This window comes from Manacus vitellinus, unplaced genomic scaffold (assembly GCF_001715985.3).
Source record: "Manacus vitellinus isolate BGI_N305 unplaced genomic scaffold, ASM171598v3 scaffold_4_pilon, whole genome shotgun sequence".
In the NCBI taxonomy this organism is placed as follows: Eukaryota; Metazoa; Chordata; class Aves; order Passeriformes; family Pipridae; genus Manacus; species Manacus vitellinus.
The window spans coordinates 35487781-35514804 of NW_021940604.1; the positions used below are offsets into that span (position 1 = coordinate 35487781).

General features: G+C 37.5%; 1 protein-coding gene across 1 annotated transcript; it reads left to right on the top strand.

Annotated features, from left to right (window-relative positions):
- Positions 1 to 422: 422 nt before the first annotated feature.
- HMGN3 (high mobility group nucleosomal binding domain 3) lies at positions 423 to 20817 on the top strand. Its single transcript, XM_018077790.2, has 7 exons — positions 423 to 465; positions 3772 to 3824; positions 13445 to 13495; positions 17120 to 17149; positions 17813 to 17860; positions 20194 to 20307; positions 20424 to 20817. The coding sequence occupies exons 1-7, from the start codon at positions 423 to 425 to the stop codon at positions 20553 to 20555; spliced, it is 471 nt and encodes a 156-aa protein (XP_017933279.2). The 3' UTR covers positions 20556 to 20817.
- The last annotated feature ends 6207 nt before the right edge of the window (positions 20818 to 27024 follow it).

Here is a 27024-nt window from a genome sequence, read left to right on the forward strand (position 1 = left end):
TGTTTTGGCTCCGGGGGTGGGCGGCCGAGGGAGGCCGTGCTGCCGGAGATCCTCGCCGAGGACTTACTGCCCGCCTTCTGCAGGCGCTAAGAGTGTAACGAGAGACTTGACACTAATGCATGCTATGACAAAAAATGATAGCTGCAGTCCTTTAATTTTAACTAGGTCAACCAAAGCAAAGCAATTTGTGTTTGTCCCAAATGTCACCTATGACCTCCTAATACACCATATCTGGGCTGGGGCTCAAATCTGTTTTAATAAAGTTACAGGTAGATGATGCCTTCCAGGTAACTCAGTGTTTACTTTTTGTCCTGTGCTTATTGCTTATGGGAGGTATCAAAATGTCAACTTGTCAAGTATGCAACTGGATTATTTCATTCATAGTTAAGGACCTGATTCTGGTTCTGAAAATGGATACAACCATGGGGTTGACCGCCCTTATTGGAATAACGGTGCTTGAAGTCAGTGAGTGTTGGGCGGTTTTTCCTCCTGCTCTACTGTTACTTCACCACTGCGTGTTTCCATGCTTTTATTGCCATTGCTTGTCATCAAGAAAAAGTTGAAAATTAGCCTGTGTCAGTAGGACTCTCCACAACTTTTGAAACCTTCTTAACTTCCTGCCCTGTTTCCTTTGCCCTTCTGCGTTCTTGCACTAGAGATGTTTCAGGCTGTCCTTCGTAAGTGGAGTTAAAGACACTCCTGTAGGTTTTTGTGGTTTGTTGTGAAATGTTTTATAAGAGAAACCATCTTTGAGTAGAAAGTGCAGGAGAACATGTTTCCTTTCTAGAAGACCACAATAAAAGTAGTAAAATCATTGCGCGTGGGATCAGAGCAATGGAAACAAATTTTAATGGTGCAGTAAATTTTATTTTGCTTAGTATTGTATGGGTAAACATTTACATTTTAAGATTATGTATGAAGTGGATTCCAGGCAAAGTGTGTGATTAGTGGCTTTACTTTTTTAGAAAAGTAGAATTGCTATAAGTATTTTACAATAGTCAATTTTATTCCAGAATAACATCCACAGAGTGAGAAGTTCATGATACAACAGTAGCTGAATAATTACGTCTGTCAGCTTCAACACAGAGGACAAACCCATCACATGCATTTAATAGTCAATTCTTCTAACTTACAACAAGGCTTGTAGCACTGAAAATTTTATGAGGAAATAAACATCAAAAGTCAAAATGAGAAATTTTCACAGGGGGTAAATAAATAATATTGCAAAAAGGGTTTAAATTCACCTGTATCTATTTTTGTGTATCCTTAGTTATCTAAACTGGCTGGTTCTTTTTTGTTTGCTTTGCTTTTCATCTCTGATGTTTTTCATCTCTATGTAGACTCAAGTCAGTGGCCGATTCTCTGGCCTTATGTTCATTGTGAATATTATGAAGAAAATAACGTGGACTGTCTCTGTTTCTCTAGAGGGCTGTGGCCTAGGCTATTTGGATATCGTTGCTCATTGCTTGAGGGTCACAGAGGAAAGGAAAAACTGACTGTGTGTTGAGGTGGTGTTAAATACTGTGCTGAAGCAAAAAGGTGTTGAACTCTGGGCTGCTCCTGTCAGATTTCTGCACCCTTCATCTGTCGTAATAAAATGTTGTGGTGTGCACATGGCCTTTCACAAGAAGAGTGGCATGCCAGTGTGGGATAAACCAGAATGCTTGTTGTGGTATTGATAGGAACGAACGCCTTGAAATGGGTTGGGGTGTTTTGTTTTGTCACTTGTCTTTCTGGAATTAGCTCTTGGATCATAGTGAAAAACTCCTTGACCTTGAAACAGCCTCAGTAAAAATATCCCAGTGTTATCCATAAAAGGATGAAGAACCATTCTGTACCTGATGACAAGGAGAATCATAGTATGGTCACATACACCCATGTGCATAAGCATCCATCAAGTTGAACATCATTTGGCCTCTTGACGTAGAATGTGCACCAGCTCTGAGGGATGTTAGTAGGTCAAGTGGTGGCTTGTCTGGTATGGGATGGGGAGCCTGTCTGTTAGTTGGAATTGCACTCCAAAATGACCCAACTTGTTCTTTATTCTGAATCTCTGAATCTATGCAAAACCACTTGCACTTGTTTTGAAAATGCTTGGAGAGGAATCAGACGTGTGGACTAAATGCAACTTCTTAAGCCATCTTTTTTTTTTTTGTTTTTAGTGTGACATCTTTGAATATTGCCATTGTTTCAGAGCAAGTAAAAAAAGTATTGTGTTCTAATTAGCCATTTCAGTAGGTTATTAGGTAGCTCCATGTAGTTAGGAATGTAGTTTGCAGTATTGTTGATGCTATGAAGATACAGTAGAGAACATCTGTGGCAGGTTCCTGTTCCATTATGCAAATTCACCTTCTTTAAAGTCAGGGTACTAGTTGCTTCTATTTACTGCAGGAAAAAAACTGCTGAATATTTTGCTTGTAATGCTGCTTCTTTAGCAGAAGTTGGAAGGTACCATATTCAATGACTATCCTATCATAGTGCATTTCTAGTTACCTGATCACATGATGGGGTTTTTTGTGAGACTCTTACTAGTTGTTTTGCCAGCCAGGTCTCTAGTCAATATATTTTCTAGTCTTTGGGCTTAAGTGAATGTTCTTATATGTACTGAGAGCTGTTAAATTCCACTTATGCTTTTTTTGTCTGGACCTAAACTGAGTTCTCTTTGCAAAATTCTTCTGCATGTTTGAGTTTGTGTTTCTGAAGTATCATGAATATTCAAAGAGAAATGTTGTTCCTTATCCACTAGTAGGAGAGATGGGGCACAGAACTAAATTGCTGAGTTGTCGGAATGGTCTCTATCCTGGATTCTCAAGTTAAGATGACTGTCCTGATGTTTTATTCCCCCTAATAAGCACCACCTGCACTTTTCAGTGGTGCATTTGTTGTTACTTCACCAAATTTGTCTTCTTCCTTTGTGGTGTGTACATAGAAACTGGGGAACTTGCAATAGTAACCTGTTCTCTAAAATTTTTATTGGAGCAACTTGTATGTGATCAAACAATTAACTAATGAAGCTGAGGTCCTGCAGGTGACAGCTCTTTTTGCTGCAGCTCTGAATGATCCTGCTGTTGTTCTTTGGTCTGTGGAATGAAGTCTAGATCCTCTGCAAAGAGTAGCAGGTGAGTTTTTGTTCATGATGCAGCAGTACAAAGCATACTCAAGTGCCGTTCAGCTCCATTCCATGTCCCTTTCCATGTTTTGATACTCCTGCTGTGATTCAGTCCATGTCAATTAAACATACTATATATAACATAGTGGGTTTTTTCTAATGTTCTGTTCATTTTGAAGCTATCTGGCAGAAAAGAAGCTCCAGTGATGCTATGGGGGCCCACACTTTCCCAATAAGTTGTTTTGTCAATGGGGTTGGAAGCTCTTGCTCTGTAGCAGAGAATACAATAAGGCACACTGTTAGCAGTGAGGTTCTGTATTTCATTTCACACTCTGTAGGTGATTATGGAATAGAAAGGAAAAGGGAGCCAGTACCTGATCCAGATGGCTAGTGCCTTCTCCCCACTCCTATTTTGTCCCACTTCTTTCTCCAGACTTTCGCTTGAACTCCCCCTGTGTTTCATGCTGTTTCCTCCTTTCTCCCTGTCCATGAGAACTGAAAGCAAAAGTCAGAGCTCTGAAAAGGTAGTTTCTCTTTCCACTCTCTTGACCACTCCTAGGCCACTCAGTAACTACTGGAAAACAGGCTAGGCAACAACAGAAGATGACCTTCATTGCATCTGTCACTGATAGCCCTGATTTTGACAAATTTCTACCTAACAGGTCAGCAGAGTCCTCAGGTGGACTTCTACCTTCAGCATCCTTTGCAGGGACAGGTAAAACAATTGCTATGCAGAGATACATTTAACATTTGAGCAAGGCAAAAAGAATAGATGTGCTAGAGCATCTTAAAAGATTGCAGAAGCCTTCTAATAGAAGGGATAACAATGTTTTGTCTATTAGAATTTTAGAAATTGTACCATTTGTACTGGATTTTTAACTATTGAGAATTTTAAACCTTGGTGTGTTTAAAAGCAACTGAAAACTCGAAGAAAGCCAACTAAGTCAGTTGACCAGGCTGACTCAAAGGATCTACATCTTTCATAGAAAAATTAGGCAGAAAAAACTACAGACATTTATCTGTGCATGGTATGCTTAGATACAATACAGTGTAGCAATGTTGAGTGGCACTGTAGAAAAAACATGCTTGAGCAATGCTGCTGTGCCACATAGCAATAAATGATGTTTACAGGGCTATTAAATACATGCAGCAAGTACATGTCCATGTTTTATCTTAGAGGCACTTCAGCTTAGAAAGAAATAATTGTGTAATTTTAGCCGCTATTATTAATGTTGTTACTGTTATTTAGTTATGGAGATTAAAAGTTCATTGACCAAGGATTTAATGATCTAAAACATTTCTGATAACTTTATGCAAGTCTGTAAAAATCTGATTCATTAGGAATTGATGGCAATGTATATAAATTTTTTTCTTAGACTACACAGAAATATGTTGGACTTAATGAATGGGAAACCTAAAAATTCTTAGATTTTCACTAATTTATTGGTTAAAAATCATTCTTCATGCTTCTTGGGCACTTGAAGCATTATATCTGATGAGGTGTTGTTAGTAGTACAGTCTACAGCAGTACAAAGTACAGTCTACTTTGTAAGTCTTCACCTCTGAGTTCAGCACTAACTGTGCACTTGTAATCGTTTTATATATGGTAGTTCAGTGCTCCAATGTGGGCAATACTATTTTGTATGCTAGAGTACTGGTATTGTTAAGTTTAAAAAGTAAAAAGCCCTGTGTGTAAATGGAATGTAGCAGGTACATGCTACATGGTTTAAGGCTGCTTTTCTTCTGTGTTACTTGAAAAGCTTCACTTTCTCTACTGTTCAATACTAAGCAGCAGCAGTGTATAGGCATGATATGTTCCAGGGTATATCATTCCTTTAGAGAAATTGTATGAAGTTGAATTTTGCTTGACAGGATTGTAACATTATCTTTTGTGTAGAGTGTAACTAAACCAGGTCCAGAGATTTCTCTGGAAAGTTAGCACTTTGTAGGATCATAATGGCCACCATTTACTTTCAGTTCTTGAACTGCACTAAGCTAGCACAGTGATTTATCCCATGGTCCAGTAGCCAAAAAGATGATTTAATGTGCTGTACTTATGTTTCAGGCCCTCACTCTCTTAAAGCTTGTCTACTGAACAGGTTTGAATGTGAGTTGGAGGTTTTTTTTAAATCCTGGATCATTTTACTGCTCCAAGTTAGAGATGCTGCACAGTGGCACAACAAATGTGTGGTAACCTATTAGAAGGCAGCAGGGCTGGGAATGAGCTACTGACTGCACACAGAAGTAAGATGCTCTTATACCAATTTTATTGTCAGCAAAATTGGCAGTGTGGAACTTCACAGTTTGGATTGTAGTTCAACAGATAATTTCAAGCTGGCATATACAGGCCAGAAGAAGCAATTCTAGATGCTCATTCCTGTCCTTATTCTGATTTAACCTGTAGGATATCGTATTTGTTTGAGGTAGTTTTTGGCCAGACCTCTCTGCTGATCTAGTTTCTCATGGCACAAAGAGTTAAGCTGGCTTATTGACAGGAATGATTAGGTGGGGAAGAGCAGAACTCTTCCTAGCAGTAACCAGACATTCATCTTTGATTTGATTGTCCCTAACTTAGAGTTTCTAGAGGAGTATTCCTTAATTCATTAGAATAATCAGAACAACTTAGTGTTCAAATTGTGTCCTTGCAGCACTGGGGGCAGGAGGAGGCATCTGGCTTGGTTTTTATTTTTGTTTTTTTTTTCCCCTCCTTGATGTCTTTGGAAGCTACCAGTTTTCAATTAATTGCTGCTGTAACTTGGAGATACAGTTTCTGTCTTCCCATAGTAAAGAGTGGGTGTACTTGGTAACAGTGAAAGCTGCAAATACAAAGTGCTGTGTTCCCTAAGAACTTTGGAATCTGTCTGCTTAAGAGAATTCTGAATGTTCCCATCAACACCAGCTTTATTGGGACGGTTGGGTATGTTGCTCATCCCACCTAGCTTTCTCCATTGACTTAATCCTGTCCGAGTTAATAGTAGCAGAGAGTGCTTCCATACTTGGAAATCAAAGTCTAAGGACATTTTTACCTCTGCAGGGTTTTGTTCCTCTCAAGCAGAATTGAGGAGAGGTGTTCGTGCTCGGTTTGTAGTAGGAAAACATCCTTTGTTTCTGCTGCATCGTTTCTTCCTTATCCCACCTGTACCCTCTTGGAGACATACTGCTTTATTCTTCTCTGGAAGCTGCATTTAGGTTGTCTGTGAAGCTCTTCATTCTGGCTGATACAGTAGAGCAATACTCCTGTTAACCACAGCTGTAATAATTATTATTGGGATGTCAGAGATGGGTGTATTTAAGGCTTTGTCCCAGCTGTGGCTTTGGTACCTGCTATCATCATCTCAAAGGTTTGATGTTTTCTAGCACCAGTTAGTTGAAACAACAACAAAAGTCTTTTTTCTAGAGTATTGTGGTTTTATCACAGTAATGTTCTCTGTGAGAAGAGGAATTATTTACCTTCTTCAGTCCTTCAGCGTATTTTTGTTTGTTAGAGGTGGCTATTTTTGGGAATCAGTTGTTACTGAAAGTAGTTATCTAAATGTAATCTCTAGATAAAATCTTTAGATAAAATATTTTTTTTCAGAAGAACTTTATGCTAGTTTTACTTTGCAGATCTGATCAGTTCTATTTACATACAGAGTTTGGAACCTAATCTTTAAGGTTTTAAAACCTGCCTCTGTGCATAGACTTGGATGAGTTGAGCAGCTTCATCTCACTTGCAGAACTGTCATCAGCTTTGAAAGATCAGAGAAATAATATTAGGGGCTGAATTTCATCCATCATATTTTTTGAATCTGCCTTTTTAGGGTGGCAGTAAAATGGTTAAGCAAATATAGAGACAAGAATTTACTTACTACCTAGCTGAATTTTCATGTCTGGTGTTCAAGGGAAACTGAACAATTTCAAATGCACTGTGCTCACTGCTCCCATGGTTGATCTGTATTTTTCAAAATGCAGCTGATTACTTCGCTGTCTGGAAAGGGAACTGTCTGACTAATTTTAAATTACAATGCTGGTTTTTTTTAAAATCTGAGCCTCTAGAAACTGCTCTTATTTTTTCACTCTACTATAGGTGGAAGATGATGTATTCAAAAAACTGACTACAGGGAAGAGAAACTGGGAAGGAAAAATAAAAGCCAAAACAGTTGTGAGATTTTTTTGAAATGTCCCATCAAATATAAATGCATTTTCAATTATATTGGTCAATCTTTGACCTCTTTTCAGTGGGAATAGCAAAACTTCAATCTACAATGAAGGAATTTCCTCTTCTGGAAAAGCATTTATTCTTTCTGGTTTTGGTTATCTAGAAATACCCCGGTCCTAACTTGGTTACTGTCTTTTCTGTTTTGTCTGGAAGAGCATAAAGCTCACAGAAGTCACCTGTCAAAATGAAGGAATTTAATAAAATGCATTTTCTGAACCTACTTATTCTGTTTTTACAGGCTGTTTGTAGTCTTATTTTCTATATATTTTTTGAAAATGCAATGCATGCCAATGAGTCGCTCTGTTTGGCTTGCATCTCTAAACAAAAGTGAAGACTTTGGTCAGGAAGTGTTTTCCCTGATTTTTCTCTATTAACATGCAATTAGCATATTAATTCCAGGGATATTAATGCTTGTCTTTATATTTAAACTTTTAAGTAGCATTCGTCTTTCCAGAGCTTTATGATCTTGACATTCTCCCCCAAAGAATTAGAAATTTAAGTCTTCTGCTTTTAATAGATGTAAATGAAGGGATTTAAATTCTCAAAACTACATTGTATAATATTTCATTGTAATAATTCTTAACAAAAATATTAAAATATTATATAGTTAAAGAACAAATACTTAAGCAATGTTAGGATTGTTTGATTTTATTTTTTTTTTTGTGAAGTACATATTTACATGTATGTACAAAAAAATCAACCTCGTATTTCTTGGAAGAGAGGAAGACAGATAATTTCAGATACGTATTAAAGAAATCCAACCACTAAACAGATTTATTCCCTCCTGGTTCTGAGAGAATTACTTTGTTGGGTTTTTTTGAATAGCAGCATGCATATTTTTTCCCCATCCAGGATCACATTGGTAGAAAAAAGAAATGAAAGGGTGTAGTAGGAAGAATACCTTTTTCTTAAAATATTTATTAGAGGAAATTAATTTTACTTGAAAAGTTAATTCACATTGGCTCGACAGAGAACACTGTTCTATCCACCAAAAACAGATCAGAGAACTAGTTATAAGCAGAGGTTAATGATAAGATGCTGAGGGAGCTAAATTAGGAAACAATGGTTAGAACAGTGTTGCAGGAGTTGGTTGGTGTTAAATTAGTTGACATGTAGTTGTCATTGATCTAAACCAAGAAGTAAATAGCATTTTAATTACATTTATGAACTAGCACAAAATTCAGAGCTGCTCTGAAGACAAATAATTAGAAGATGTAGCATGTATGGGGACACCTTTTATTGATTTAAATTTGCTCTAATGCAGAGTTCTACTCAAAGGGAAATGAGGAGTGGAAAAATTTTTGGAAAATAGTGCAGTAAACTCTGAAAAAGACTTGGGACTTGATACATCTTTTCTTGCAATGTGGTTTTTCTTGCAAGCTTTTACCTTATTTTGGTCGGTGAAATAAATAGTTGGAGGAATGACCAAAGCATTACATCATGGAAATTGCAGCTGCAACAGTGCACCAGGAAATCTACAGGCAAATCCCCTTGCAGGCAGTGTATTAAGATGTGGCTGAACCAGCTTGTAAAGGGAGGAAATGCTGTTCACAATGCTCATGTGCTAGGACAGTTAGGGCTTTTTGCCTTTCTAACTTCTTAACGTGGTAGTTAGAATAAAATTTGCATCTAGTTTGTTTTTTTTTCTTGTGTGTATGAAAGGACTAATTTCTGTCCCATCAGAGCCAAGGTGTTGAGTTTCGGTTAGTAATAAGATCCTTTGGAGAATAAACAATCTATTTAATTTTATACCGACCTTCTGCTGACCGTTACTTCTCATGTGCTTGTGTTCTCATTCTTCATGCTTTTTAATGTGCTCCTTTGTAATAGTGCAGTCCATTCATTATAGTACAAACAAAATATTTGTCCAGAAGCTGGACATTGCAAGTTCAAACATGTTTCTTTGGATCTCTCAAACAAACATCAAGGACTTCACTTCTTTGGGTTACTGTACTCTCATTGCATCGTGGTTGTATTTCAGGGTTTTGATTAGAAAAAATTGAAGCTTTGTGGGTTTTTTGTGGTGCATCTCTACGAGGTAACCCAGCCTTAAGAACAATAAAAAAAAGGAAATTTACCTCTATGTTCTATTAAATGTTTCCTTAAAACAGTTATCTGTTTTCAACTTAACAGTTCTGTAATGATGTTGGCATTGCAGATACTGCGGTATTGCCTTGGTGTGTGGAAACACTGTTTCTTATGTATACTTCTCAGCTGGTGAAATGCAAGAGTTGTATATACAAGTAAGCTCAATGTTAATATTCCTTTGGGTGTTTTTTAACGTTCTCTATAATATATTAATCTTCCTTTTTTTTCCCAATCCACTCAAAATAATTTTCTAGGTTATTCTTAAAAAGAGATGGGGTAAAATCAGTTAATAATTAAAAAAAGCCGAACACTGGTAGACAACTTTCCAGATTAGTCTTGTGGTTTGAAAGTTATGCAGCTCTAACAGATCTTACAAAGCTTAGTTTCAGCTTAATTTACAATCTTTTTGCCAATGTGTAGTGCTAATTGAGATATGACACACTGTGTGGTCACCTCAGCCAAAAACTTGTTAGTGGTTTAAATGTCAAAAGCATATTTAGAGTAGCCAGTCATCTTCTTTCCTGTGCGTTCCTCTGTGGAAAAAAATATCACTCTTATCTGTGTCCTTATTTGCTTTTTTATTTTATGTCTTATGTCTTGTAGGCATCCATACAGTAGCAGGCGCAGCAGGCCTATAGGGACTGCTTTATGAGAGTAATACAAGCATGTGATGGAGTACAGCTGAAGAATTACTGGGGCTGGAGTCCTGCCCTTGTCAAATGATTCAGTGCTTGTATTGGTCTTTGATTTTGCTCCACAAAACTTGCAGTGTGGACACTCCTGCTCCTGACTAGTTTATGATGTAAGGCACAGTATCCAGGGTGCATTTTAATGCGACTGGGGTGTCTTGTGAAACATGGTGAGCCCTGGAATTGTGTCATGTGGGAAAATGTGCCAAGGGGATGGGTTACTCAGTACGTTTGGTTGCTTTGAAACCAGATGTCCTTCAGTACTTTGTCACTTGGACATAAGACAGGGGAAAGGGTTCCTGTGGAAGCGTTAGGAGCAAGGACTTTTAAGGTTTTAGTGGTATCTACATAAAAGTACTGTGACTTCAGATAGTAGTGCAGACAATCTGAGTTTTTGGCATGCCAAGTTCTTTGAGAACTATGCTTGGTGCAAATCCATTCATGTATAAATCTCTCTTTTCCCTAGGGAAAGGAAAAAGTACTGCAAAAATTAGTATGAAGAACCATATCAGCTGGGACTCATTGGAATGTCTAAGCAGAACTCATAGAAGGGAAAATAAGTTTCTATTCGTCTTTTAACAAGTATACTGTAGCCATATCTGACATACATATTTTTTTTGTGTGTGTCTATTAGCTGAAATAGATAGAATAGATGGAATCCCAGGCTGCCTGCAGCTGCCCCATGCCACTTCATTCTTGTCTGTTGTACTGGCTCAATTGTTTGTGCAGCTGTGCAGTAAAACGATTCTGCCGGAGCAGGGAAGACTATATATTTATAATTTGTATATATATTATAATATTTATACATTTGTTTAAGCAGCAGGCTATTTTTCAGCTGGATCAATTACCTTACTCGTGACAAGGCCTCCCGTGCATCTCTGCCAGCATACTGGGGAGCCAAGGCCCTGGAGGATGAGTGCAGCCTTCAAATGCCTGGACTCGTAGTGATTGCAGAGAGGAGGAGCAGGTCTGAAATGGAAATTAGAGCAAGTCAGGACCCCTTGCTGCTTATTCGCACCGCTGAAATTATTACTGTGCATATCCCTCCATGGAGAAAGTTGTGCCCTTCAGAATTGCTGTTGGATTTTCTAACTTGAGAGGGAATGCTGAGCTAATTAATTAGTTAACTTAAGTATGTTGTGTAATATATCAAAATTAGTTAGTACACAGATGTTGTGGTTGCACAGAGTATTTTTAATACAATTTTTTTCCCCTACAGTTACCCCCATGAGCAGCTTTTTTTGCTATGTTGTCAAGCAATCGTACTGGCATCTAAAATCAGACTGCCATGTCTATCAGAAATGTAGGAGACTTCTCCTTCATTAGTGCTAAATAGAATGGGGTAAATTACTGTGTGTTAACTACGGAGTATTGCAGACTGAGGGTTTGCTCCTGGGCAATTACTGCAAGGCTATTGCTGTGTGGCAGTGCCATCCTGGGATAGTTTAGCCCTGTCTCAAAGCTCTGTGATTCCTAGAAATGAAGCAGGGTAAAACAGCCTGATTGTGGAGTGTCAGTCAGTTTAATTCAGTTTATGATGAGTTTTTTAGCTTGGCTTCTGAAGAAAATGAGTCATGCTGTCCTTCTGTCCCTACCGCTGTAGATCTTAAGTCTCTTGACTACTGTGAGGAAAAGGTTATAAAATCTCAGAGAACTTCTATATAACTAGGTGCCCAGGACATGAAGGATGCTATTTAAGTTCCCTCTCAGGGAAGGGGTGCAGCACAAGTTCGTTAGACTCTAGAATATTCATATGGGAGAAACAGATATTATGAATTCATGGACTACAGAAAAGTTGTACCCAGAAAAGTTGTACCTAGAGCATGTCTTGTATCGCGAGCTGAAGTTCTAGGAAACAAGGCTCTACTGACAGTGAACGTGAAACTACTTGTTTTTGTTTTCTTTATGACTTTTGAGGCTCCCAGCATCAGACCATCAAGCTGTAGCAACTCTTTAGTAACCAGATTGAAAGGCTCTTAGAAATGCAAGCCTGAAAGAATCCTGCAGGTGACTGGTGAGGCTGCAGTAGCACCGGGAGCAGTCAGTCTCCATTTTGGATGCCTGACTCTGTTGCTATTCTGAGTTGCTCTGTGCTGTGCTGTGCTGCTTAACTTCCTGCTGTTTTCAAGCTACTTAGATGATCAGTCCCCTGCTTTTTTTAAAGCAGCTGCTCTTGTGGCAAGATTCCTTTCAGTCGGGAGAGCGCATAGTAACAAAGGCACATTTTATTCCCTGGTGGGGGGATGTCTATCTGTAAGTATGATAAGAGCCCAATGCCAGGAGAAGGCAGTGGTCAACTGCTGCAAAGTAGCCGGTCTTTTTCTCTGCTCTAAACCATAACTGTATAACTCAAAGAAATTCCGTGTCAAAATCTGTGAGGAAGTTTAGGTTAAGACTGAAATGGAGAGACACAAGAAAAGATAACTAGCCAGCTTCCTTAGTGATTGAAAAACAAAACAACAACCAAATTGCCTTCTCTGCTGCCTGTTAAATACCTTTTTGAAACATGTGTTGTTCTTGTAGTTCTCCTCTAACTGCTGCTGCTTGCTATTTATCCATGAATAGCTTGCTCCTAGGTGGAAACCCAGGTATTTGCAAAATATGAAGTAATACATCTTGAGTGGTAAACAAAAGACAGAAGCTTGATGTCACCAGCTCCTCACCTGCTGTAATTTAATTAACCTTTCTCTAGTACCTCTGGAAGACTAGTGTTAAAATGCTCAGGTTGATGCTTTGTTCTTGAGAAGAAACATGTTGTCCCTAGTTTTCCTGTCAATGTATCAGTGTTTTACTAATTTTTGCTCTTCTGATGGAGGAGGTGAGATATGAGGGACAGATACTTTTAAAACTTCCAGCTGAGTGGGGCTGAGATGAAAAAGGAGTAAATGAGGTAAATAAATCATTCATTTCAGTAATGCTATGCTTTTTTTAGTTCATCTCATCACATCTCATAACTGGTTAAGTTTGTATTTGGGAAGAAATGTGTTCATTTTCTTGGGGATTTCAAAAGCCTTCATAGAGCCTCAGATTTCCAGTTCATACTGTTGTGCTTCCAACAGCTGATAAGATGGAACTCCCACTGGAGCCTGCGGATGCTTTAGTTAATTGGCTAGAGGGCCCACTGAGGGAAGTGTGTGTTACAATATGTATGTACCTGGTGTTCTGTCCTCAGGTTCTTGCTTGGAAAATCAAGACTGGTTTTGGTACAATGCTGCTTGTAAATACTAATGCAACTTTGTCAGGCTTCTTTAAGTTGTTGCAATATATTGAAAGAACAGTCTTCACCATAATCTTTGTTTTGCTGTTGCCTGCACGCTTTTAAGTCTGTAATGAAAACACTGACTTAATATTTTCTTTCAGTCTCCAGAGGGTGCTGAAGGCAAGGATGCAGCAAAAGTAACTAAACAAGAGGCAAGTATATATATAGAGATATAACTAAATTTATTTTGGCATGGAATTATTTAACTGGACCCCTGCAGTCTTGCACATCAGAAGATTATGTGTTTCTCTGGCACTTCTGTTGAGGTGTTTTCAGTGGGAATAATGACAATAGACTACATTTTTACCCTATCTGACATAATTTAGTTTTGGCATACTGAGGATTTATAGAACTTATTAGTACACCAAATAAATTTCAGAAACGTGTAGGGCTTTGATAGACAAGCTCTGGTGGATCTTGTGGCAATAGTGTAGGGTGTTACCGCCTGAAATTGTTGCTCTGTCTTTAGTGGATTGGCAGAAGAGGCCTAATGCACCCACCTCAGACAGTCTACTTCAAAACTATTCTTAGCTTAAGTGACTGATGGAAGGGTGTATTGAATTAAGGTACTAGACTCTAAACTGGAGCAGCTGACACATTTGTGTGGTTTCTTTAACTGAGTTTGTTTAAGGACACAGTAAATTCTGTCAGAGAAGGCAAGGAGAGATGTGGTGATACTTTGATGTCTACAGTAAGTTTGCTAGTTTATTTGTCACAGCCTGTAGTAAAAAAACAGAGAGTTATGAGAATTTGTTTTCTTAGGTTTTCATCTTTTGTGGCAGAAAAAGTTAAATCAGGATCTTGAAAAGAATGGGTGAATATTCAAATGAATTAACAATTAACTGCTCTACTTGTAAGCATATTTGAACAGGAAAATAGCAGGTAAACAGTTGACATGCTCTGTAGTTTACTTACTTGACAAGAAAATTTTTTATAAGGCTTCCCGAGAGATTCTCAAGGAAACTAAGGTAGCATGAATTAAAAGGAAGATTTTCCCAAGAATTTGTAACAGATAACTTTTGAGAAGAGAATGGAGAAGTGGTAGTTAATTTTCATAATGGAGGAGATTTGTAAGTGAAGTATTGGAAGGATTTATGTTTGGGCTTGTGCTGCTGAATATATTCATTAATGATTTCTAGGAGAAGAGTTACTAGAGAAATGGCAAAGTTTGCTGGAGCTTGCAGAAAATACTAGGATAGTCAGAAATGAGAGAGGATGAGACAGCTTTATGTCACTGGTAAATAAGTGATAAAATATCAAGAGCAATTCAGTGTGGAGAAGTGCAAATTAATACATGGAGGGAGGGGAAGACAGTGGTGGTCACCAGATCAGCTGTTAATTGGGGGAGAGATTGTAAAATCATAATGAATAGTTACTAGAAAATGTCAATAGTTCTAAATAGAAAATAACTAGAAAATAGGAAAAAATACTAGAGGACAGAATAAGCATCAATGTAGATTAATTTGTTGCATTCTCAGATACGGGACTACTAAATGGAGTTCTCCTGATAGAGGCCATGATAAAATTAAAAGGATACCCAGTACAGGGGGACAAACAGAGGATGCAGAGCAGCTTTTAAAAAAAGGCAAACAACCAAAACTAAAAAAACAAACAACACAGTTTTTCTAGGATTCTTGATCTTTTATATAATGGAGTTGTGATAAAATAATTAGTAACACAGAGAAAGGCAATTAGGGAATTACTACTCATGAAACCTGTAAACAAGAAGAATCTAATGAAAGTAAGAGGCAAGAAGTTTAAAGGAAAGACAGTGGAGCGGTAAGGTTTTGCTTTTTCTTTTCCACACAAATCATAATCCCATTATGGAACTCAGTGTCACAGCATGTTATGCAAACTGAAAGTGTAAATGAGTACTAGGTTATTAGACAGATTTGTGGAGAAAATAACTCTTAGGGACTATTTAAACACATGATGTGTATATGATATCCAGGTTGGAAAGTTGGCAACTTTAGATAGCCAGGATCTGGTTCAGCAGGAGAGTGCAGGGTGTTGTTCTGTCTGCTCCTTTTCACAGACTCTTCTGTAGATGTTTGCTGGTGGGCCAGTGTCAAACAGACTGTTGGGTGAGTTGCTAGTGTCTGGGTTAGTACAGCTGTTTGGAGGGGGACAAAGATTCCCAAAGAACATTAAAATGTGATCGTTGCTGACTTGGCTCTAGTTCCCTCCTTATACTCAAATAACACAAAATAGATACAAACTCCAAATGAGAGTACTTAGCTGCCAGGCTTTTTTAAGAACTTCTGGTTTATGCTGACTTTCTTATGGCAAAAAAGCCTGCTGTGAAACTAGTCATGGAACAGTCAGGAAGAGTTGGGAGATATGGGAGACAATTATAATTTATATAAACCAACATATTATCCTTTAAAAAATAGATGCTAACAAAGCATTTCAGTTCCTAAAACCTGAGGGATAGAAATCATTGGTTAAGAAAGCAGATTTGTAAAAGACAATACCTTGCACTAGGAGTTCTTTCATTACCTGACCAGCTGAAATGCTTTGTTTAACCTGTTGTAAAATAGGCTAGGCTGCTAACAGGCAGTTGATATTCTAAATTGCCAAGAAGAGAGGTTTACCTTTTTTTTTTTTGTTAATGATGCATAAATATTTCATAGCTGAAAATATCTTTAGGTGGTTCTTGACAGGAATTCTATTTTGCTGGATGCAGATTTGAACTATTCACTACTGCTTTCCACTAAGAATACTTAAATGCCTCCAATGAATAAAGTTACTGCTTTCTTCAGATATTAACATAGCTTTTTCCTGTTGCAGGGTGTGTGGAGCCATATTTTTCCAGCTCAAATTAAATGCTTAATATGTAATTAAGTTGATATTTTAGATTAATTTTTTAAGCTGTGTTATGTTAGATATTTGTTGCAGTTGAGTTGTCCCTTGATTTTGGCTACAGGTGTGATTCCAGTTTTATGACACAAACCAAACTTTAACTCAGTTTAATAACCCTACTTTGTAACTTGGTTAATCTATTTTAATTAATACAAAAATACTGTGAACAAACTAAAGAGCTGACAACTACTTCTAAAACCTAACTGCAGTAATAAATTTATGACACTGAAATAAAATCTAGTAAGGAAAGTGTCTTGAAGTGATTAAGCTGGAGAGAAACAGAATATCTGGCTTGATTCTTTCCTTTTCAGAATTGTGTTTAAATAGAAAAGATAATTTCTCCCTCTGATCCTGCAGCTGTCTTTGTGCACCTGGACTCAGACTGAGTGTGTAGGGAACTGAGGAAGTGGAAGGACTTAGTTTCGTATTTTGAAATTTTAGCACTCTGATAGCCTCTAGAGAAGGACGTTAACTTCATTCAGCTGTTAATCAGATGGTATTTGTACCCACTATTACAAGTAACATCTGCTAGATTCTAGAAACATAATTCTGAGTATGTATGAGGAAGGTTGAGAGTTCTGTGCACAGGTAGTTAAGGTATTTGTGAACCTTTCATAGAGCAGAAAGGGACTCAGAAGTACTTATAAAAGGATGTGTGTGTGAAGTATTTAATTGTATGGAGATTTAGATGTTATAATTTCTGAACAACTTTAATTTCTAATTTTCACGTCACTTTGTCCATTTAAAATTTTGAGTGTCCAAAGTGAGGAAGATGCAAATGGTGCTTGGCAATAGACACTTATTTTAGTAGAGGCATATTTTACGCTGTCCTCCTGAAATGACTGATACTAAATCACTTTAGATACTTTTTGCTGTGAGCCTATAAAAATGTTTTCTTTTTTTTTTTCTTGTAGCCCACAAGGCGATCAGCAAGACTGTCAGCTGTAAGTATGTAGAGCACCTCTTGGTATATTCTTTTCTAGGCACTTACAGTTTCTCAGACCGAACAGGTTTGTTATGTTTTCCTTGATTCAATTTTTATTCTTGCTGAGGGGTGTTTAAGAACTCTAGCACTGAAGTTATCTATGTTTCCTTGGCTTCAGGTTTCAGGTTGTTCTGACAAAAGATGTATTTCCCCATCTCAATGCAACACTGTCTTTTGGGTGCGGTATTGACTTTGTATCATTTTGCAGGCTGATGTCAATTGTGGAAATGCAGCTACTTTTCTGGGAAGGAGAAAGAGCTGTCTTTCATGGACTTCATTTGATGCCATTGCTAGTATTTGGTTTTAGTTCCTCTTCTCTGTTAGGACATAGCTGATCGTTTGTGGCTTTTGTTTTTTTTAATAGTTACTACTAATCTCCACATTTTACTCTTAGAATGACCCCCAAATTACTTTTCTTTTCTAGATAAGTGAGCTAATACAAACAGCTGTGAATAGAGATGAGGTGCATTTGTGCATAAAGGCTTTTCTAGCTTTTTCTAGATTCATACTACTGAGCAGGAAGTAAGGGAAGCTGTGGGGTGGGGACAAGCTGAGTGTGGAGGTGGCTGACTGACTTTTGGTATTGTGTCTAACACGTTGTGCAACTAAAAATGTTTTATAGAAACCTGCCCCACCAAAACCTGAACCCAAACCAAGGAAAACAACAAAGGTAAATAACTTTCTCTTTAGTTACCATCATTGCAGTCAATAGTAAGCAAGTATACTACTACTTTGCATGGCAAACAGTTCAGTTTACAGCATTTTTTGAGGCATGGGCTTCCCTGCCCTCTCTGCAGCTCCCTGCCCCTCCTTGCTGGAAAAAACCCATAGATTAGATCATTCTTTTCTTTTTGTTCCACCCCTTCCAGGCCTCATTACTGGCCCAAAGAAAATGTCTTGCCTGTTTGATATGCAAACCATGTTAGTTTTTAGTGAATGGTTAGTTTAAGAAGAATTTTTACCTTTCCTGTACCTTTCCTGAAAAGTACGGGTTTGGTTGAGTAAGTTCTACCTGAGACCTAGTAATTTCTACAAAAGGATTTGAGATTACTCAGTGCCATCCTGTTTTCTTGTCTAGAGACACTCTAGACAAGAGTTTTCTTGTAGTGAGAAACTTTTATCTGTTCTTGAAGCCTGACTGTTGTTGAGAATGCACAATTATAATTAAAGGTGAAATTAAATATATTTAAATTGAATGGTTTGGGTTTTCTGGGCCATTTACAGTCAAATTAAAATCCTGTTAGTGTCTGAAATACCTTTTCAGGATTTCTGCATATAAATCATGTACTTCAGAAACTGTAGATTTATTTGTGCCTAAGGGGGATGTTAAATAAGAGCAACTGCTTTATTGAAGAAAAAAACCCACCCCACATGTTGTAAACTGAGTTTAGCACTTCTCACTCTTACATTTTTCAAGTCCTTTTATTGGCATCTCAGTTGGGCAATTACCAGAATACAAAGTCTGTATGTGAAAGTAAAACTCTGACTTTGAATGCTTTGTGATTTATCAAATTAAATTACCAGTAAAGTCCTCCCTGGTCCATCCTGCTCCCCTCTTAAAAAGAGAATTAATAAGGAAGGGAATGTAGTAGCTTCTGTAGCTTCAAGTACATGTGAGATGATCTCAGTGTTACAGACTCAGTCTAAGTTGGATGAGAGATGTTTGAAATTCATTTCAGGTGACTCAACATTACTCTGAGTAACTCTTTAATATGATAATCTCTTTTTTCCAAAGTCTAACTGGATCACATTTTAAGGAGCACATTAATCTTTGTGTCCTAAACACAAATCAGCAGAAGTGTGTACTCTGTACCTGCTAGCAAACAACCAAATATGGTACAGATTTGAGATAATTTTTAGTGTTAAAAGCTTGCACATTATGAATTTACTAGGGCAACTTCTTAGCTTGCTCTTCTGTAGGTGATCAGAGTTAGGACTATGCTCATAGCACTAATAAGCTTCCAAATGATACACCACAGCTGCTGTGTAACACTGAAGCTGAGGGGTGGAAGAAGTAATTCAGACTGCCCTGGAACTAGGATTACTGGCATTCCCTCCCCAGTGCCCCACTCCTCTATGGGGATCAGTGGGGAAAGGTAGTTAATGGAGACAGACCTTAATATCCCCATTCACAACTACTATTGCTATTCTGCATGGAAAATTTAGAGCAAATGATCCTATAAAAGATCTCCAGTGTTTGTCAGAACTGCTTTAAATACTAATGTAAAATATTAAATGCAATAAATACCATTTAAATTTTTGTCCCATTGCACTTTAAATCCTTAACTTATGTCTCTACTAACCTTTAGTTTGCAAACATAAATAGGTAGAGCAAGGATTTATGAAAAATAGTAGACTTCAACATATGAATTGTTTAAGAGCAAATCTCCAAATAAAACTGTAGCTGTTAGAATAGATCCTTTTGATAAATTCTGTTTTGTGTTGCTGCAGATGGAATTTTATTGGTGTTTGCCGCGTTAGTGTGTTGGTTGGTTCTTTCATTGACATGGTATTACCATCATAGATGTTATCAAAGTAACAAAAGGACAGCCAACAAAAAAGCTTAATTTTTAAAATCTAATTTAATATTTCATGTTAATCGAAAATGTAGTGCTGTTACACAAACAGTGTGGTGTTTTTGCTTGACTGAATAAGCTTTCAATGTACTGTAATTGGATTTGTTCACACAGATATCTTGTATATACCTCTGTATAATACAGCTCAGCAATACCAGAGTAGTCTGATATGGTTTTATATCCCTGTAAAAATAAGGAGAAACATTAAAGATGCAGACACCACCGTTTTCTAGAAATGTTGAGAGTCACTATAACTTCTGTGGATTTACATTTTCCAGGTTGCCTTTAGCTGGTTTTCTGTTTTAGTCCATCACATGCAGCTTGCCAAGATTTGCTGTTTAGTTCATGTAAAAGTTTTTTTTTATAAAGGTGTAGGGTTCTGGCTACTCATACAACGCCTGTACCTGTGTTTTTAATCTTCTGTCAGAAGGAACCTGGAACAAAGGCCAGCAAAGGTGCTAAAGGGAAGAAGGATGAAAAGCAAGAAGCTGCAAAGGAAGGTACTACACCATCTGAAAATGGTGAAAATAAAGCTGAAGAGGTACTTTCCACACATACCTCTTGCTGATTGAATCAGTGTTTTTTAATTATTCAGCCTTTCAGACATTGCTAGCATTTTCATAATGTTTCTTTTTATTGCCCATAATGTTATTGCAGATTCGCATCTCTCGCTCAACTGTTAGTGTTTCAACATCCAGAGGTGCCCCACCCAGCACACTGTCAGTAAAAGGGCAGATTGAAACAGTGAAAGTTAAGGGTGCGGTAGAGCATTCAGCATGTATGCAGTGACTAGAAACAGGTGGTAGTGTGGTGCTTTTCAGTATGAACCATGGAGGCTGACAGGTAAGGCTTGTATTGCTTTTGAAAAGCTGGGACCGATAAGTTAAGAAAAGTGTGTGACTGTACCTGTTCCAGTTGCATAAATGTCATGTGGACATAGGTTTGAACCTGAGCAGTTGCAAGTAAGAAATGTCAAAGGGATAAGGATAGTTTGGGTATTTAGGTGCATAATGGCAATTTACTGTAGTAATTTAATTTCTTTCTTTCTTCTCCACAGGCTCAGAAAACTGAATCTGTAGGTGACAAGAACGAATGAAATATCATGAAAATTTTGGGTTGATTTTATGTACCTCTTGGACAACTTTTAAAAGATATTTTTATCAAGTATTTTGTAAATGCTAATTTTTTTAGGACTATGATAGTTGACATATTAAACTGTATATGAACATTTCCCTTCTCATAACAGTGCTTTTAGAAATTCCCATTGTTGCCAAGTAATATAAATATCAACTTAATATTGCAAGGTATGTGTAAAATTGGATCAGCATTCCATACACTTGCTTTCAGACATTAAGTCTTGTGCATATGGTGATGTTTTTACTGTGCGTATTTGAATTTTTCATGCAGTTTTTCTAGAGCAATAATCAGTGGTGCTTTTGTACTTAGGGTTTATGTGATTTTAATGAAACATGGATAGATGTGGCCACCTGCTGACTATTTTGGGTTCTTTTAATGGATTAAAATAAAAGGTCTCCTTGCCTGCAAAACTACAGCCTCCTAATGTTTTCTCTAAATCTGAGGAATGCCTTACTCATATCTTCGACTGTTATAAGGAAGACTAAATGATTTAGTAACAGTTGTTTTGCATGCAGTCTGTTTGCTTTTTTCACATATGTCTGATTAAAAACCACCCACGCAGGAGTAGCAAACTGGCATTTTCAGTGGCCCACAACTTAAGGGACTTACAGATACATTCTTCATAGATACATTCATCAGGTGTACTGTCACAGGGTGAGTAGAGTTGCCGTGCTCTGTCAGGATATTGCGTCTGTGATGAGTTACCAATACAGAATGATTTGCTCATTTGATAGAGACATACAATAATTTAAAAGTAGCTTTGTTTCTCCCCCATTCTCTTTTCATTAACTTGCACTGTACTCTGTGGAAACCTTTCTTTCTATCTGCAGCCTCAAATTTAATATAAATAGTAATTACTGTTCTGCTTCAGCTGAGGACAGTTGTTAATACATTGAAATTGCTGTTAAACAGCGCTATATATTTGGTACCTGGTAGAAATGGAACAATGAAAGTTATTTTTGAGGTGATTGTGATGATGTGGTAGATTAGCTAATGATTTTTAGTGTCCATGTTTCAACTCCACAGCTCATTCTAAGCGCCTTTTACGATTTTTCTCTTTCTCTTTTCTCTAGGGGCCCTGGTATTTCAATTGTTACTTCTGGGATGGGAGGGGTCAAAGAAAAGATGTTCCCTGTTCTTCAGTAGCATTGATTTGTATTGCTCAAGTGGTAGCCATTATATCTGAGGATACCTTTTGCTTGTTTAAGTTGATAAATAAATGACTGTTGCCTGACCTAGTGTTCTGTTTATTCTTTGGGAAGAAATCTCTCATTGCCTTTTCTAATTAAAATTGAAAAGAAGCCAAGCATATCTGCACTTAAAAGTTGAAACTTGATTACCAAAACTCTACATGCTAGCTAGAATAGGAGTTAAGACCTGCATTGAGATAAATGTCACATACATTTTTTTGATAGGCTTGCTACATCCACAGAAGAGAAGGCTGTTCTCTGCAGCATAAACTCAGTTTTGGAAGAAAATTTAAAGTAATTCTCTGCTTTTGGTGGTTGAAGGCAGAAGGCTGTAACAAAACCTGTAGCCAATGAGAAGTCCTTAATGTTACTCAATTATGTGTATTTGGTAGTCCTACACAGTACTTCAGATTTGCTTTCTGATGGACCCTGTTGAAAGTCTGTCAGTTTAGAAACTGCAGTCATGGGAAGTTGAACTGTGTGAACTTTTTCACAGGATCATCAAAGTGCTGTTTCTAAGCATTTGTTGATTTATGGGGGTTTTGTTGCTCTCTGTGTGCGTATGCTCTGATCATTTTGTTTGGATCACCAAGACATTAATTGCCTTAACCTGACTAGGCAGTCGGAGTTCTTGAACTGGGCATGAGCATCAGAAGACACAGTTCTCTGGACTTATTTTAGGAGAGCTCCCTTTACTAAATGCCTAAAAAGTGGGCAAAAGTTTGGTCCTTAAACTAATGGCACAATATCCTGACCTAATAATTTTGGGTCAAAATTATTCTGTTGTCTCAACCAGATTAGGAGATTCAGCTCAATGCCAGAATTCCCTTTGAAGCATTAAACAACAGAAAATCCACTTGGGTGAAGTGTAGTAAAACACAGATCCCGCTGATTCACTTAACATTCCTGCCTTTTTAAAAATGCTTTGTAAATGTGTTGCTTTCCTGTATTTTTTCTCTACTTGTCAAGTTCTCAGAGAAATCTTCAAAGCACTGTATCAAGTTCTAGAACACATTTTTAAAATTTAAGTGGTCACACATTCAGATGTATGTAGTGGGAGTCTTCATGGGCAGTAGGTGATCCACAGAGTGCCTTCAGGAAGTATGTAAGTAGTTTAGTTGTGAAGTGGCACTTGAAAGTGCCAGGTGCTGCAACTTTGCCATAAAGAAACTTGCATCATCAGAATTTAATGACTGGCTGCTCTACACTTAAACACAAGCTTTGGAGGGATCCCTGAAAGTGGTATTGTGGGATGTAACAGATGGGTAATTCAAGGTACATTAAAAAAAAAAAAAGGGTAAGGATAGACCATTTTTTTTAAGTTTAAAGAAGGCAGGTACATCAGAAACAAGACTTAAAGAATGATCAAAAAGTTAGTCTTGAGTAGTTATAAGTTCCCCTTTCCTTAGCTTTATATAATTTCTCTTGGTTGTCACTTTCTGCTACTTCCCTGTCGTTGACTGACCTTGGGCTAATTGCATATGTCAGCCCAAGGTTACGCTTGGTATTTTGTCTCTTCAAATGGCAAAGGCAGCTTTTTCTGACCAGAGAAGTGCAGATGAGATGCAAGCATTTAACGGGAATGCTAATGGAAAATTAACCCTTGTGCTAAACAGCAGTGAAAATTGTTTTGGTACATTTTGCTCAACTCTTGAAAATTTGAGAGTTATTTGGTCTGTTCATAACTGCAAAAAGAAAAAATAGGGAAAAGTACTAGCAAGACAATAAAGATCCCCTGTTTGAGTAAATAACATGAAAGTTAAATATCTAGTGGAATAGGAAAAGGGTTTTTTTGTTTGGGTTGATTTGGGGGTTGTTTTTATATACTCAAATGATTTTTTTTTTTAATGTACCTTTAGAAGGGAAAAATAAGATCACTTAAATGTTCAAGAGAGTACATATTTTAAAGTCAAAGCAGTCCTATAAACTAAGGTATGCATCACAACACCAAGCCTCAACAACCGCAATGTTGATTAAATTTCTACTGAAATTATACAAAATTTATATAACCATAAAGAGATTATGAACTGAGAAACAAGTGGCTGTTTTATATTCCATAAAGGTAAGGTGTCATCAGATGAGAAAGAGGAAAATAATTTGAAATGGGAGCTTATGTATCTTTTAAATTAATTGCTTTTGACCTGGCTCCCTTACTGGACTTGTACTTTCACTTGTACCATTGTATCTGGCATAGTGCTGGGCCAATGACTACCATCAGATTTAAAGCAACCATTTAGCCCACTATGTCTGTTTATATTAAATGAGACAGTAAACTTCTAAATGCAAATCAAAGCACACAAAGATACAGGAGGCTGTCTATAAACAAGTTTGGCATAGCAAGAACTTTGTCATCCTCCTGGCTTAAGGTTTGTTATCTCATATTTGTAGTTAACTGTGAAGAATACTTTCACTGCTGGTTAAATTGCTGCATACATAATGATCAGGAGATGCACTAGAATGTTCTGTGCCATTATTTTTGGTAAAGGCAAGAATTTGCCACTGCTCTTCTCTGTAATAAACGTACTTTTTACTTTATTTGGAAACTGAACTTGCCATAAAGCTGTTATTTGGCTAGCTATAGCCAAATTGGCTTGCCAAATTGCCAGCAACTGCCTTCTATAATGTCCAATTCTACAGTTATAATAGATCAGAATGAAATAGTTAATGGTTTTCCCATAAAAAAAGGACAACATAAGAAGTAAACTGTTTTGATACATTAGTCCTTTCATGGTGACCCACAGTATTAACAATAAAGTAGTTCATATGTAACAGGCAGAGACTACCAGGTGTTTGACTAGTACAGCAAAATAAGCACCTTCAAAATAGCTATAAATGAGTTCTGTTGAAAAATAACTAACACTACATTTCAAATTTGTCTGTTGATACAAATTAGTCCCTCCCTCCAAATATGAATGGAAAATTATATTTGTGTACCTGAAAATGATAAAGCTAGTAATTTAAATTCATGCTCAAAAAATAAACTTGAGTGTGTGAGGCCATTGTGCTTAATTTTAGTGCTGCATTTATGTTACAATAGTATAACTTGTAGAAATTGTTTTATCACTGCTTTGATTCTCATTCGGAAATAAATTTTAGTCTTGGAGCCCATAAAAACTGAATTTACACTGAACAATTTCAGGTTCTAAGCTATCTGATATGAATCTTCAAATAATGAACAATTTAATGGAAAGCAATATAATTTAAAATGACAATGCAGTGACTGGAAAGAATGATCTTGTCAAAGTCCTCAGTCTATTTCTAAAATGAATATAAAATGTAGGAACTGTAGTTCCTTGCAAAATAAAACTTGTAGAACAATAACTTTTGCCTCATCCCGAGATGAAGCTTGAAGGGCACTCGAAGCTTTCTTTAAAAGAATTAAAAAAAAAAAATCTCATTTCTAAAAACCAAACCACAACCCTCCTGGCTTCTGCTGTTATATATAGATGTATATATTGGGTATATTCTGTAAGAAGTTGGAAGATACGAACTTTTAACATGAGGGGGTTCATAACCATTGGAGATGAAGCATGTGATGTATGTATATCAGTTGCATCTAGAATAATTGAGAATAAGAAAGGAGTAGCAGTACTGGAGAATTTTTGTGATTCTGTTCATAGTCATTTTATAGATGACTGCATGTTATTCCCAAGAGGGAGGAGTGTTGCTACTGCAGCAGCTGGGGGCTGTCCCACAGTGAGGTTGGAAGAAAGTTTCCTGGTGGCTGAGTGCAGGAGTGGTGTGTGAATACTCTGCAGTGATTGCACAGTAATGATGTTCTGTGGAAGACAATCTGGAGGGAGGTGGGGCAGAGCTGAGCATGGCAGGAGGGAAAGTAGTCTGATCCTGTAATCTGGGTGGGTGGGTGTGGATGAAGACATCTTGCACAACACAGGAGAAATATTTTTCTAGGAATATGTGTGAAAGAAACAGAAAAATTCTTTGCATGTGTAAGCAAGCCTTGAATGTCACTAGATTTATTTTTTCCCCTCAGGTCCTTTATCAACAATCCAGTTACTGAAGGTATACTGTTCTTGTTTTGTTCCCTCTGGGATACATTTCTGGTAAATCTTGTAATTTTAGGGGGGGGTGTTACTTCCTTGAGGGCATTTTTGCACTTAAGTATCATTTGTGTATCGGTGCCAAATCTCCACCTGCAGGATAACTACTGGTTGTGTTGATGACCTGGAGTCTTTCAGGAAGCTTTGCCTGCTTTATCCCCGGGGGAACTATGTAAGTGAAGGTTTAAATATAAGGGAAATCAAGCAGTCTGTCTGGCATGAAGAGGCTACTGAGAAGTCTGCTGTCTACCTCAGTGGCAATAGATACCAGCCTTTGAGGTGAGATGGAAGATAGAGAGACAGGGGAAGGCCTTGTGAGCATAGCACCTCTACTATCACTTTGAGACTTCTTTATAGAGTGGCCATGCACAAGATGAGGGTTGCTTGGCCTCAGTAGCCAGAGGAGAGGTGTGGGCCTTGAATTCACAAGCTGTGTGCAGTGGTAGTTTATCAAAAGGAACAATGTGACTGCTGTGGATTATTCCGATATGTGGTAGCACGGAAAGGGTACACTTCCAGGCAGTTGCATAAGGATAGATTTCGTTGTGACATTTTTGGCAGCTGGTTGTCTTACGTGACTATGGTGAATCAGAAAGCTGGCAATAATTATTCAAAGACAGTAGATGTGCATAGCATTAATAGGAATTAATTACAAAAGATGGCTAGTGCTCTGCTAGTACACATGCTATTAGGACTGTGGGAAGTTTATGAAACTGGCTTTAAATACTGAGTTGTGAGTGCAAATTACAGTAGAAGTTGAATATGGTTGTGAAGGTATCCCAAAACCCAGCAGAAAATGAAATTGTATTTCCAAGTGGAGGTCACCCTCAGGGATAAAACTACAAAGGGGATCACTGCCACACATGTTTT